The sequence below is a fragment of the Chaetodon trifascialis genome, chromosome 12 (assembly GCF_039877785.1).
Source record: "Chaetodon trifascialis isolate fChaTrf1 chromosome 12, fChaTrf1.hap1, whole genome shotgun sequence".
NCBI lineage: Eukaryota > Metazoa > Chordata > Actinopteri > Chaetodontiformes > Chaetodontidae > Chaetodon > Chaetodon trifascialis.
The window spans coordinates 25,121,882-25,136,145 of NC_092067.1; the positions used below are offsets into that span (position 1 = coordinate 25,121,882).

Below are 14,264 nucleotides of genomic sequence, written 5' to 3' on the forward strand. Positions count from 1 at the left end.
ACATCCCTGCACTAAGCACAAAAACACAGTTTTATTTGTGGTGTTCATACAGGCATCTGTAATCCAAAAATGATTTTAACGCATAAACACGGGCGTGTGAGAGAACTGTGACAAAGATTAATTATATAAAATCACAGACAAAGTGTCCACTCAGGTGGTGAGCAAAATTAGTTTGATTTCTTTGCACAGCAGGTGTCACTAGTGAGACCTGAATGAAGCTTCTGGCAAACCAACGGCCTGCGAAGCTTCAGCGCTTCAGGAAGCCTCAGTTTGCCGTCACTGTTCAGGAAGTCACAGTCTGTCCGGATCCTCTGCTTTCACACATTAGTGCCATCACCTTTTTCCTTCTAAGAAATAGTTTTCCAAAATGATTTTTCTCTTACAGTCTGAAAAATGAATCATTATCCCACAGTAACACAATAATAATAATGATGATGCTGAACTTTATTTGTATGGCACCTTTTATGCAGGAGTTGCTGCTCAAAGTTCTTTACAAGAAAGAAGTCACATGCACCAAATGGACATGAAAACAGGTTAAAATGTAGATAAGATAAGATGGAGACATATAAAGACGATATAGAAATGTGTGTGAAAGCCTCAGTGGGGTTTGACATTTAGAAACAGTTGAGGACTCCAGTGGCGTCACTGCAGTAATATAATGATGGAGAAAATGATTCACAAAAGATCTTTTCTCTGTCGCAACATCATCATCTGTCAGCTCAGACAGGTGAGATCAGGTGCGATCTTTTGATCTGATTTACTTAATACTGACCGTTCATACATCGGAACAATGAAATTAAATCAGAATTGAGGAGATGCTGTAATTTACTCAGACTTAAGGTGGCGGTATTGCGTAAATGCATTGTTTGCCAACTGCCATAAGATGTCAAGAAGAAGAAGACGTCAACGAGCGAATGCGAAGAAGAAGAGCCAATTCCAGCTTGTCAATGGAAACTGAAAGCAGTCTCGGCCACTTGACAAGGTGGGCAGCTGCAGATATCCCTTCATGGCAAACATTTTATACAGATTAAAAGCAAGTTGTCTGTGTTATTCAGCTCATGGTTGATGTTTGCGTGCCGTCAGCTGCCTTCCCATGTTATAAACAAGGCGCAGCTTCAGGAGGACGAGCAACGTTCGTTAGCCACCGTTAGCTAACCAACGTTAATGTAGCTTTGACACAGCCCGGGAGATTTTGTTTAGGTGTTAAGGTCATTAAACCACTAATGGTGCGTTACAAAGAACAGGCAGTCGTTCTTTTTATGAAATAGCGCAGCTGTAGGCAAACAGCATTAGCAGTAATATTGTTAGGCTAACATTAGAGCTAGCTTAATCTAGCTAGTAGCCGGATTCTGGTTTGTAACAGCCGTTGTCAGTAACGCTGAAGCAGTATTCCGTTCATTAAATGTCCAGTTAAGATATTCTAGCATTTTGCTTATTTGCAGGTCCGTGTCTCATGAAAGCTTCACTGGATGTTATTCGTTCATTAATTCGGCATATTTGTGACCCATTATACATGTATATATATCACTTAATTGAGACGTTTTCAAGTGTTTCACCAATAATTAAGCATGTAACTTTATTTTATTAGGAGCTGTTTGTTAAATGGAGTTTTGCCCAGCTGAAAATTAAGAACAGGGTGTGTACAGAAGATGTTAATAAGACATGAATGTATTCATAATTTACAGGCTCCATCGACTGAGTGACTGATCCCAGCCAGAAGCAGAACAGCCTCCAGTCTGAGAACAACAGGTGAAGCAGGTGTGGACACCTACGGAGTCAGGAGGAGGACCGCTTCACCTGCGCAGAGAAGCATCACAGGAAAAGAAGGAGAGCACTGCAGATGGCTGGCTTCCTGGATAACTTCCGCTGGCCAGAGTGGGAGTGCATCGACTGGGGGGAGAGGAGGAACGCGGTGGCGTCTATTGCCGCTGGAGTTCTGGTCAGTGGGTCAAACAGAGGACGCAGAGTGTCTGAATGAGTGACGCCAGAAATATCAGAGGAATTGGGGATTAGACCTTATCTGTCATTAATTATTTATTGACAGCAGACACGGTTGTTCTTTTATGAGAAATATAACTGCACTGCTGTGTTAGATGGCTCTGCTGAACAGTAATATTAGTATTAATAGTACACAGAAGATGCAGCACTTTGAGTCGACTCTTTAATGCCTACAATCATCAGGTTGCTGCCACCGTGTTTATTGTAGGAGTCTGTGTCATGGGGATGTCCACTCACACACACACACACACACACACACACACACACACACACACACACACACACACACACACACACACTCTTCCTCTGTCATCCTGCTGGCGTTGTTTTGAAGTAGAAGCTAATGTTCGTAAATTGTTCACACACAGTGAATCACAGCTTGTTACCCAGAACTATTTTATCGGAATCCATACTAACAATGTACCCGGCACCACTTAAATGAGCAGCCATCTGATTGGCCAGCAGCCAGTGCTTATGGGAAGTTCTGGCTCTAGCTATGAGTCGTGTGGATTTGACATTTCTAGATTGACTAACAGCAGTTTATGAATGAGTCAGAGATGCAGACGCAGGATAACCATCCGGCATCCGTTTCCTGTTGGCCTCGTTTAGCAGCTTTATTGAGAATACGACGGCATCTATTTTTGAAGCGACATCTTCATGTGAAAATGACGTGCGCCAACGTTGTAGAGGCGTTTGTCCACAGTGAAACTCGCTGAATGTCTTCTTCTTCTTCTTTCAGTTGGTAAACAGTGCAGCGTTTCTCAGTACGCTGGGATGGCATCGTACAGAGGCCGATTACTCCTCATTAATCTGTGAGCAGGTCTTCCTCACTGCTGTTCCAGGACCAGCGTGTTCTCTGCAGCATCGATCATAAGATGCTTTAGGACTCTGCCATCTGTAGTCCTCCATCTCTCAGCTGCCTCACATCTCAGCTCTGTGCTCTCTGTTCTCAGTTCTTCACCGGCTGGTGGATCATGATTGACGCCGCCGTGACGTATCCATCCCAGGAGGAGATGAACCACGCCTTCCACACGTGTGGCGTCTTCTCCACCATAGCGTTCTTCATGTAAGTGACATGTCGTGTGTGTTCGTGGCAGGCAGACGCTGCTGGTCGGTTGTGTGTTGTTGGCTGAGGGACAGTTTAAGACACAGTGGACCACATACAAGTAAGAGACCCCCGACAGCTTGTGTCCCATTGAGCAGAGACGGTGAGCCAGCATGCAGAACAGCAGGACCTGGACCGAGCTCAGCTAAATGTTATCAGTGACGCCTGTGGACGAGCCAACTTGTTTCCTGTGAAAATGGTCTCACTGAGGTGTTGATCCTTCACCCTGTCCCTCAGATCACGTCCCACATCTCTGCCTTTTATTCAGACTCTCAGCCTGTGAAATGTTTTCACCCTGAAGCCTCACTGTGTCCCTGTTGACTGTTTTTATTTTCAGGATCAATGCAGTTTCTAACGGCCAGGTGAGAGGAGACACGTATGGAGAAGGCTGCCTCGGCAGGACAGGTGTGTTTCTCTACCTGTGTGTTTTTGTCGTTGACTTGAACGTCCAGATTTGTCCGGTTGTTGCTGCTTCAGTCTCGCTGCAGAAAAGACATTTGACACTTGATTGATTTGGATTTTGGATATGAGGTGAGAAATGTCGGCATGCTAACACGCTAAGCTAAGATGGTAAACATTACCCACTGAACATCAGCATGACAGCTTTGTTACTCCGACTAGCTTCTGTTCTGTCGTTTTTTCAGTTTGCAGCAGGAGCTTTGACACTGATCCAGGAACAGTGAACAGTAAAATGTGATAAAACGTAATAAAACACAAGCTACACTCCAAAAAGAGAAAGCACCCACATGTCACATGTACACAAAGTTATACTGCGATATAATACTGATTTGCAGCACTTTTCAAAACAAGGTTGACTGCAATCAACCAAATAAAATCAGTTAAAACTGCCCAAAAATAAAACCGAATAAAAACAATAATTAGAAATAAAAAGATTTGCTTGCAGTAATAAAAAGGGTTTTTTTTTTTTAAGAGTTCGGAGACGTGTATTTAAGTGACAGTGCAGACAGTCATATCCAAACTCTTTAATAACTCTTTCCTCTTGAATGAGTTGATGCTGTGACGTCGTCATGCCGACACTCCGTCCTGAAATATCATTTACCTGTATTTGTCTCTGTTTGTATTTGTCTCTGTTTGTATTTGTGTGTATTTTTGTCCTGCAGACAGGATGCATGTGGTAACATTTCCAGGTTAATGGAGGCTGCTTACATAAGACGATGTTTTACTTCATATCTGGAGCAGAGTGCATCTTCCACATGATTAAGAAGTGCGCGTGTGTGCGCATGTGTGTGTGTTTTAATTAGCTCTGCTCATCAGACTGTGTGTGTGTTTTGTGCTTTATGTGCACAGAAACATGTGGATGGTTCTGGATGTTTTCATGTCTTGCATTTTAAATACTGTTCCATACCACGCGGGCACCACTGCTTGCTTTACTCTGACTGGCTGACGTTACGGTGGGTGTGTTCAGCCGTCGCCCTGTGAAGAGTAATGGCTTGTCTGTGTCCTCGCAGGAGCTCGTCTCTGGCTGTTCATCGGCTTTATGATGATGTTCGGCTCGCTCATCGCCTCCATCTGGATCCTGTTCGGAGGCTACGTGGTTCCGAGTGAGTGCCGCCTTCCTGTTTGTGCTTCCACTGATGTGTGTATGCACCGCCACTCATTTCATGTCCATCCATCAATATCACACATTCAATAATTGGCCTTCATCCTGAACTGTACGTTTCCTTTTAATACGTATCATCACATCTATATCTGCATTGTTTTTGAATAGTTGGGCGGTTTAATAAGCTGACAGGCCGTCTGATGAGCTTTGAAACAGGTTTTCTCGTCATCATTGTGCCATTAAAAGGTCCCTGCCAGTGGACATAATCGAGATTCATCGTTCTGTGTAAAAATGCATTTAACACTTTAAATCTAACACGACTCTTCAGTGGTTTGTCTTCTGAAGTCACAAACATTTGAGGGCTCAGTTCCTCTTTTGAGTTTCCTTGTTGAGCTGCAGTGGAGGCATCATGAGACAAAGAGGGAAATTCTGATGATGAAACTCAGTAACGTTGTAAGATTGACACTTGACTTGTGGACGTTGTCCCCCGTCACAGCCCGGTGTAAACAGGAGGGGTGATCACAGCAAGAAAAACCTGTCTCAGTGCTCCTTGGACACCTGATTAAGACACACTGAGCCTGTTCTTTAAGTGAACACATGCTAAGAGCTTGGTGATGCCTTTAGGCGAGTGCAAGGCCATACCCACATCCCTTCCAGCTGAATATTATCAAAATCTCAATATGGCCAAGTGAAAGACAGAACAGGAGGCTCCACTTGATTTGCCACATTAGCTTTAGCTGCACTTCAGAAGTGCGGTTCGTCCACCATTTGCCACCGTTCAGTTCGTCACTGCACACTCTGAAGTGAGACGGTCCGTCCTCACCTGCTGCAGTTTGACCCGTCAAAGTGTTGGACAGATGCTTCTGTAGCAGCCGGTTATGGAGTGTCTTCTGTCCTCAGGTCAGCTCAGTCGGACTGCTCGTGGCTCAGTCGTGCACACAGAACAGATCCATCTCCATTCGTCTGTTACTGGCTGTGATTCTTTGTCTTTTTTCTGGTTCTTTGTGCAGAGAAGGAAGTGGCGCCCGGGCTGGCGGTCTTCTTTCAGAATGCCTTCATCTTTTTTAGGTGAGTACGACACGAAAACTGGACTGAAATTCACTTTGTGAGCTGCAGTCAGGTATTAAAACTTCACCTGTGTGTAACTAGAGGTACTCAGGATTTACTAAAACAGAGCGCTGACATCATTTTCATCTTGAGCTATTTGATGAAGTCTAACGCTGAATCTGACATAACATATTTTAATGGCTGAACATCCAGCCAGTGCTAAACCTGCTGTCTGCCATGATCACAGGCTGATTTACAAAGAAACGTAACAGAAATACCTTCTGTGTGTTTTATCTGTTTTGTGATGGATCAACCAGGAAAGTTAGCTTTATCAACGATAAGCTCTAAAACAGCTTTATCAGAGGAGTTAGCTTCATCAAGGGTTAGCTTTATCCAGCATTAGCTCTAAAATAGCCATATCAAGGGTTAGCTTTATCATGGGTTAGCTTGAAAATAGCTTCATCAAGGGAGAGCTCTGAAGTAGCTTCATCAAGAGTTAGCTTTACAGTCAGGGAGTTAGCTTTCTCGAGGGTTAGCACTAAAACAGGGTTATCAGGGGTCTGTTTACGTTGACCCATCAGGGAACTGCAGAGGGATTCGTGGACAGTTAAAAAGGGCTCACCGATTGGCTCATTTAAGTCTTGTTTTTACAGGAAACACATTTCAGAACTGATTCTGCAAAAATTAGTCAAATTTTACCAAATCAGGTTTGAGAACGTGCTTCAGTGAAAATACAAAGAGGTAGAGAGACGAGCAGCTACAGCACGCCGTCACCAGCAGGAAAAGCTCGCGGCAACACGTCGTTTCCAGGAAAGGGTGTGACTCAAATATTTGTTCGAGCACACTGTGGATGAAACATTAATTATTACACCATCACGCACTCTGTGGCCGCTTTATTAGGCACACCTGTAAACTGTAATGCAATCCAATAACCGTGTCGCCTGTCACGCTTCAGCGCCGCGGTCGCAGGTAAAGGTGGAGCGTGACGGTGAAAACAGCAGTTTGTGTCCTGACGTCCTGTCTCCTCTCTCTCTGCAGCACTCTGATCTACAAGTTCGGCCGGACTGAAGATTTATGGGGTTAGAGTGTCCCATCACTGACTGACACACACACACACACACACACACACACACACACACACACACACACAGTCAGTCAGTCAGTCAGTCAACATGTTTTACAACCACCCTGAATACATGAATTGTAGTATTTTATCACTGGCATTTGCTTTTTAAATAGAAACTCATCAGTGCTGCTACACTCTCTCTCATTAGTTATTTGTGTTAGAGGCTTTTGTAAATGACTCGTTTGGTCAAACTATCTGTGCTGTTCTGGAGAAAAACCCTTTTAAAGTGTTTGTATTTAAATGAGGAGCTCAGATCTGATCTCTGATCTGGTTCATCGTGTCTCGAGCGTTCTGGAGGGCCGCGGTGTCGTCTCACTGCGAGTCACAAAGGGAAGTCACTGTCAGGACGGACTCGTGGATGTGAGGAGCGGAGCCTCCTCCTCCTCCTCCTCCTCCTCCTGCTGTCTCTGCTCATGCACTGGATTTCACCGTCTTTCAGGTGACGGACGAGCTTCTCAGCGTACCGTCGCTCTGATTCGTACTCGGGTCAGTTTCCTGTTGACAGATTAGTTGCTGTCGTTCTCAGGATGAAGTGTTTTTTAAATAGTCTCTTCTGTCCTCTTGTACTTTGTCCTTGTTTCTACCAGAAAATGTCCTGTAAAGTGAGATGTAAGTATTCAGTGTACTCTGGATTTTTCCGGTAGCCGTTTGAAGTATTTAAGTATGGCGAGGTGCGGTGAAGCGCTCAGACTGCTGTAGTAACTCATGAGACGACTTCACCCCTCACATGTGCAACAGATCATTTTTTAAGGAGACGCTCCTGAAGCGTAAAGCTTTGACCTGCATGTAAGAGTGAGGAGGACAACACGAGGAGGTGGGATTGCGCGCCTCCTCGTCTTCTCTGAACTCCATTTTTCATGTCTGACCTGTCGAAAGCTTTGAACGTGAAAAATAAAAGGTTTTATTGGAGAACGCTGGACGATCTGAACCAGCTGTCAGAGTGCCGTTTGTTCCTCCTGTGACTGCCACAGGGTCCAAATGAGGAGTACAAAAGTATTAGCACAGAAAGATACTTCAAGTAAGTAGTTTTATCTTTATCTGTAATTATACATCTGAATGTTTTTGGTGATTAGATTTTGTGTTTTTAATCTGAATGTACTGCATTACAAAGTACAACACTGTAAAAAGAAACTGGACAGTGTATAGTACTCGAGTGAAAGTACTGCATCTTCTGCCTTTTTTTCCTGAAGCCTGTTAATATTTGACTTTTCAGGCCTCCACAGTCTGATCGTGTACTTCATACTCATTCTACACAGCTCGGAGTACGTTCGCAGTAACTAAGTCAAACATCGTGTTTTAGATATTTATCACACGGCTTCCATCTGAGTTTTCATCCTTTTATTGATCTCACATGAAACATGTAATTTTGAAGCTGCATTCGAGCGGACTGATTGATTGATTTTTAGCTGTGAACACAAAGCTGACACATTTGCACCCCTGAATGATCAAACATTACACATAATTCATCCATCGATGGTAAAAAACAAGAAAAAAAAATGCAGCTTTACAATCATTTTCAGCAACAAAATCAAAAAAAAAAATCTACAAATGCAGGGATGTTTTCTTCCACCATCTCTGAAAACACATTTTTACCAGGTCTTCATATGAAACTGGCATGTTGTCTGCGTGTAGCTGCAGCTGCTGCAGCCTCACTGTGATTGGTCACACAGTAATGCACGCTGAGATCTGATTGGCCAACAGTCTAGAGGATTAACCTCTCTCCATCAGGCTTGCTGTGTGGATACTGAAGTGGTGGAAATTACAGATTTGTTCCCAAACACGGAATATTATCTGGATTTAACATGATTTGATCTGAACAGCCGCGGGTTGGGTCACGTGATCTTTCATCAGTCCAGTTCCAGATGTTTCAGCGGCCCACCAGATTCATTAATGCAGAGAAAGGCTCAAAGGTTGAGGCTGTGGCTTCAAAAGTGCAAAGAAATGAAGGGACGATAAGATAAAGTAGCACGTTAGAGAGTTAGCTAGTGTACAGCCGCGGTCTCGGCTCAGGACGGACCTGCGGCGCTCTTCCCTAAAACTAGTGTCAAGCAGGCGAACGTGGGCGCCGCACTGATCCTGTGTGACTTCACAAGGGTTTAACTGTTTCTGATTATGGCCGCTGGGATAAGTGCACTGCAGACATCTTTCATCTTCCTGTCCGCAAGTATTTTACAGATGTGTGAAAAGGTGCAAAGACGTGACTGAGCGCACTCACACTTTTCTATTAAAAAAAACTCTTCTTCTCTTCCCTTTTCTGTCATGGAGTCAAAGTTAAACGTAGATCAGGTGAGTTTTCCCTTTAAGTCGACAGTTATGGAGGAAATGATGTCATAGTGCTCCTCATCAGGGCTGCTGGGGATGATGGGGGAGCGATGCTCAGGCAACTTCTCCAGGAGGAACTGAGGAGATCAGAAAAACAGTGAAAGGTATTAAAATACTGTTTTATTCTCAGTGGAAAGAACAAGAACGAGTCATCAGTGCATGAAGGACACATCAGACCGGCTCTCCTGCACAGCTCTGGGATCAGATGCTCATCTCCGCTGAAAGTCATACTAATGACGAAGCTAACACTCTTTTTATCTTTTTTTTTATCTCTGTGGTGACGTCAGGTCACATGACCTTGTCTATGATTGGTTTTACTCTTGATGGGCCCTCGATCGCCCCCTGGTGGCCGCCTGCGGCCTACGACATGAACTCCAGACGGACATTCGCCAAACAAAAGAAACAAATACTCCCAAAGGTTCTGTTGTTTTATGGCTTCTCATCACGCTGATGTTCAAGCGCTCATATCTCTGAACGGTTTGCTTCTAATCAGTTATAGGATGCTATAAATGGCGGTGTGATGTCATGACTGACAGCTGAGGCCTGATCGTGACAGCGCGGTGAGTGTGCTGATGCTCACATCGCGTGGGATCGTCAACGGGGGCTGCAGACACTTCTTGATCCTCTTGTGCTGGAAAAGGAGGACGTACACCCCCGCGGGGATCAGCACGATCACGGCGAGGACGACCACCACGGACGCTGCAATCTTCACCTGCTTCGTGTCTTTTTTTGGGAAATGCAACGTGTACACACACACACACACACACACACAGACACACACACACACACACACACACACACATTATAATACATGATCCTGTTTGCAGTTGCAGTTTTGTGGAAACGTCGGCTGGAAGACGAACTTGCTCTTACCTGACTCGGGGATGAGTATGCAGCGATTGCACCTGGGCAGTCCAATGGACACCCCTAAGTAAATGTACTGCACCCTGGTACAGTAACGCTGTCCCTCCTGCAGTCCATGGAGGGACACTGTAGAGACATTGTCCTCATAGTGCTGCAGAGGAGTGGAAGGTGTTTGGATTAATGTCTATCACGGACACACAGAAGGCTGATATTTCCTGTCGAAACAAAGGACTGGTAACACTGGACAGACTGGAAGCATCTAGGCAAACACCTGCTGAGTACCAGCTACCAGCGCCTTGACACGTAAAACCAGAAGACGTGTCTCACCTCCAGCAGCTCCCCCTCCCTGCCGTAGAAAACCCTGTGTTTGGCGTTGTCGGCGTGCTCCTCGGCCAGACGGTGGTTCTTGCTCAGGTGTACGGTGAGAGAGCCGGGCCGTGCAGTCAGGTTGAACTCAGGAGTGCACAAGTCACCTGGAAGAGCACAACAAAGACAGTCAGTCACCTGCTGCAGGTGTGAGCTCTCACATGTTCACAAACAAGCTTCAGACTGAAAACGAGTCTAAAATGCGTCAACTTCAACCTTCAACTTCAAATCGATCTGTAACAATGGTTCCTGTGGAGTCAGGAGCTCGCTGTGGTTTTACGAGGCCTGTGACACGTCACGCCGTGTGGTTCACACCGTGGTTAGACTGGTTAACACCTACAACCTGTTTTTAGACGCAGAGGTGTGCAGCAGCTAGCAGGCTACCGCAAAGAGTAAGCAAAAGTCATATGGTTCAGAGTCTGAACTCAGTCATTTCCTGACTGTCAGAGTGTTGGGGTTTTTATTGGGGGTCTTTGTGTGTAAGCACGAGCACCTCAGTATCAAAACCTGACCACATTTAGAGCTCCTACCGGACGACACACAAACTGAAGCACTGCCACAACGAGCGGCGGCTCTGTTTGCAGGTCTCTCACCATGTCCGCTGCAGGCCTTGACGGGCGCCGAGCTCAGCCCCCGTCGCTCCGCTCGCACTCGCAGCATCACGCAGCCGTGCTCGTCCATCGCTTTGGTGAACAAGACGTCACAGGAATGGGAAGGTATCTGCACGCAGGCGGGTACGTTTATCCACTTGGTGTCAAAGCTGAGGGCGAGGAGCAGAAAGAGCAGGAGATTTAGAGCAGGACAAAGAATAATTCATGGAAACAGACTGCTTCATGGCGGACGGCAGAGCTCACCGGCTGTACTGAACGGTGAAGGTGGTATTTGTCTCCTCGGCGCCGGGGGTCCACGTCAGCAGCCATTTATCAACGCGCACGTTCTGTGGCGGTGCGGGCGGCGCCTCAGACAGTCCTGGGACAGATGGGAATGGATGTGGACAGATCAGCAGGTGAGACTTCACTCACATCATCATCAGACATCACTGCTGTTATTTGATCCAGTCAGATGCTTTCAGGTGCATTTCTGTTTAGGTTTGACCATTTCCAAACCATTTTATCAGCCCCTAACTAACTAAATCATTCAAAAACAGCCAAAGTTTCAAAATGAGTCATCAAGGCTCAATTTCTTGTCTTTTTTTTTTGTCAGACAACAAATGATAAGATCAATCATGTTTCCTGTGAGCTGCCAGTTAGAAGTGAGATTTCTGATAAAAACAGATCTTCAAAAAAAAAAAAAAAAAATCTAACGTTAAAAGTTTGTTGTTGGTTTTTTTTTTTTTTTCAACAAAAAGTCATTTTAAATTACAAACTGACATCAGATCTGCCTTTAAATACGAACACTGATGGGCTCCACTTCAGCTTGGCTCTACACCAAAACAAACGCGACCATTTCGGGAAAATACGAAGCGACGATCCAAAGTTCACCATGAATTTTTTACCACATGAATCAACTGTAACATCAAATCATGTTTTAAGCGACGTTCAACTGCGCTGAGATTGAATAAATCTTGAAAAGTGTGATTTGTTAATGGAGTCTGGCGTGCTAGCTTAAAAGCTCTTCCATGATCAAAGATAACCTTTTTGTTTAGGTCTAGCGGTAGATGCCGGTGTGTTGTGTTGTGTTGTGTTGTGTTATCTTAGCTTAGCTCGTCTTATTTTAGGACACATCTCGATTTCTCTCTCACACACAGACACACACACGTACAGGACGTTGCCTAATAGCTTGGTTGGCTAGCTAAAAACGAAAGCCCGGCTGCTAACGCTTCGATAATTACCTTGGACGATGAACAGAAAGAACAACGCGATGAAAAACATAGTGAAAGCGTCATTTCGGAGAGTGCGAGGAGTCCCTGAAGACATTTGTCTCCATTGTAGCTTCAATATGCCTGTTGGACAACTAGAACATAGACCAATATCCACTTCGTCGAACTGGGAATTAAGACCTCCGAGAAGTTTTTTTTTTGGCAGCAACAAACTTCCTGAAACGCCCCTTAAAGGAAACGTCACCCACAAAACAAAGCGAATAATAATAATAAGAAGAAGAAGAAGAAGAAGAAGAAGAAGAAGAAGAAGAAGAAGAAGAAGAAGAAGAAGAAGAAGAAGAAGAAGAAGAAGAAAAGAAGAAGAAGAAGGTATTAGTACACAGCTTTTCACTTAGGTCACGTACCTGCAGTGATGGGATGTAACTAAGTACATTTAATGAAGTGCAGTACTGGAAAGCACAGTTTTGAGGTACTTGTACATGAGTATTTCCATTTTATGCGACTTTATACTTCTACTCCACTACATTCTGGAAGGCAGTATTTCTTAACTCCACTACATTTCTTTGACATTAGTTACTCTGCAGATTCAGATTATTTAGACAACATATAAATTAACTGGATGTTTGCGTACAAAGCTGCTGAAACATTAAAGTGATGAACACATTAATGCGTCACTAATTACAATCCAGTGACATGATGCAGAATATTCTGAAATGAACCATCCTGCAGAAAGGCTACTTTCCCTTTTGGTACTTTAAATGTATTTTAATGCTAATGAGGCCTAAGTATATTTCTGAATGAAAATTATCGTCGAAAGTGCTTTTCTTTGCTCTCCTCCAGCTCGTGAGGGAAATATCTGGCTGCTCAATGCTCGTTTCCCACATGCCATGGCAGCAGCTGAAAACACTGAAACGCTGCATAAAGCTGAGGTGAACCGCAGAGTCGCTGCTGATTGGCTGTGGGTTTCACCTGTGAATGACACCTTTCATATTACATCAGTGCAGCATTAAGGGACTCTGTTCCTCATGCATTGTGAGGGAAAATTGCAGACAGTGAGCAGTCTGCCTCTTCGCCTGCACTTTGGATCTGACCGACTGCATGAATGCAAAAAAGATTTCTTTCATATTGTAGACGAAGCACAGAAATGAGGCCTGAAGGCTGGTGACTGCATGCTGGGGAGATGAAAGTAAACAGGAAATGTTGTCATGTCGTTGTGAAGAGCTGATGACTGACAGACAGACAGACAGACAGACAGACAGACAGACAGACAGACAGACAGACAGACAGAAAGATATGGATTATATTTGCAGCTTGGAACTGAAATTTAGCCAAACAGCACAGTTAGCACGAGCAGCTAAAAGGTAAAGTTATTCTAATTAATACTGACATCCTATCAATTGTTAGTTAGATACACTTCTGAACTGTGCAACAATGTATCTGAACTGAGGTTACAGGATCACAGGAAGTGTTGAGCAGCACTTCTTGTTTGTGATTGGACAGAACACTTCAGTCATTTCCTGTTTCTATTGTTTCTCAGCAGCGTCCTCGCATGAACTTCAAGTCTTTAGGGACGAAGCCGGAGACTGAAATCAAGAGGGACCATTTTAACAAAGGACATTCATATGATGTGACTCTGAATGGAAAGACTGAGACGACATGCTAACACATGCTAACACACGTCCAGAGTGTCATCAGCCGCCTGACAGTGGAACAAGTCCACTGTCCTGCCTCAACACGTCTCTGAGCTGACGTCTGTCCAACCACAAACATGCTGTCCCGCCTGCTCTGTAACCTGACATGTTGTGTTTGGACCGTAATAATCAGGATAGAATAAAAATAATAATGAACCGATGAAGTATCAGATGTGAAAACTGCGTGTTGTCGACTTTCAGCTGATTGTTCATCTGTCGGACACGTCGTCACTGTTCTGGTTGGTGATGATGGAGCGTTTAGCAGGTGGAGGAGACCAAACACAGAGCTAAAAGAGAGAGAACACTGGATCACGTGACACAAATCTGCTGGTGCCACGTGATCTTTGTCCAGATGAAAGAAAGTG

At 44.5% G+C, this 14,264-nt stretch overlaps 2 protein-coding genes across 2 annotated transcripts; one reads left to right on the top strand and one right to left on the bottom strand.

Annotated features, from left to right (window-relative positions):
* Positions 1–875: 875 nt before the first annotated feature.
* LOC139340711 (transmembrane protein 50B-like) lies at positions 876–7,765 on the top strand. The gene is made up of 7 exons (XM_070976633.1): positions 876–982; positions 1,686–1,939; positions 2,952–3,064; positions 3,441–3,508; positions 4,573–4,665; positions 5,675–5,732; positions 6,750–7,765. The coding sequence occupies exons 2-7, from the start codon at positions 1,841–1,843 to the stop codon at positions 6,793–6,795; spliced, it is 477 nt and encodes a 158-aa protein (XP_070832734.1). The 5' UTR covers positions 876–982; positions 1,686–1,840; the 3' UTR covers positions 6,796–7,765.
* Positions 7,766–8,161: 396 nt separating this feature from the next.
* On the bottom strand, positions 8,162–12,398 carry ifngr2 (interferon gamma receptor 2). The gene is made up of 7 exons (XM_070976155.1): positions 12,221–12,398; positions 11,244–11,358; positions 10,983–11,149; positions 10,351–10,496; positions 10,033–10,174; positions 9,740–9,882; positions 8,162–9,236 (listed from the first exon to the last, which is right to left on the bottom strand). The coding sequence occupies exons 1-7, from the start codon at positions 12,303–12,305 to the stop codon at positions 9,120–9,122; spliced, it is 915 nt and encodes a 304-aa protein (XP_070832256.1). The 5' UTR covers positions 12,306–12,398; the 3' UTR covers positions 8,162–9,119.
* Between the last annotated feature and the right edge of the window lie 1,866 nt (positions 12,399–14,264).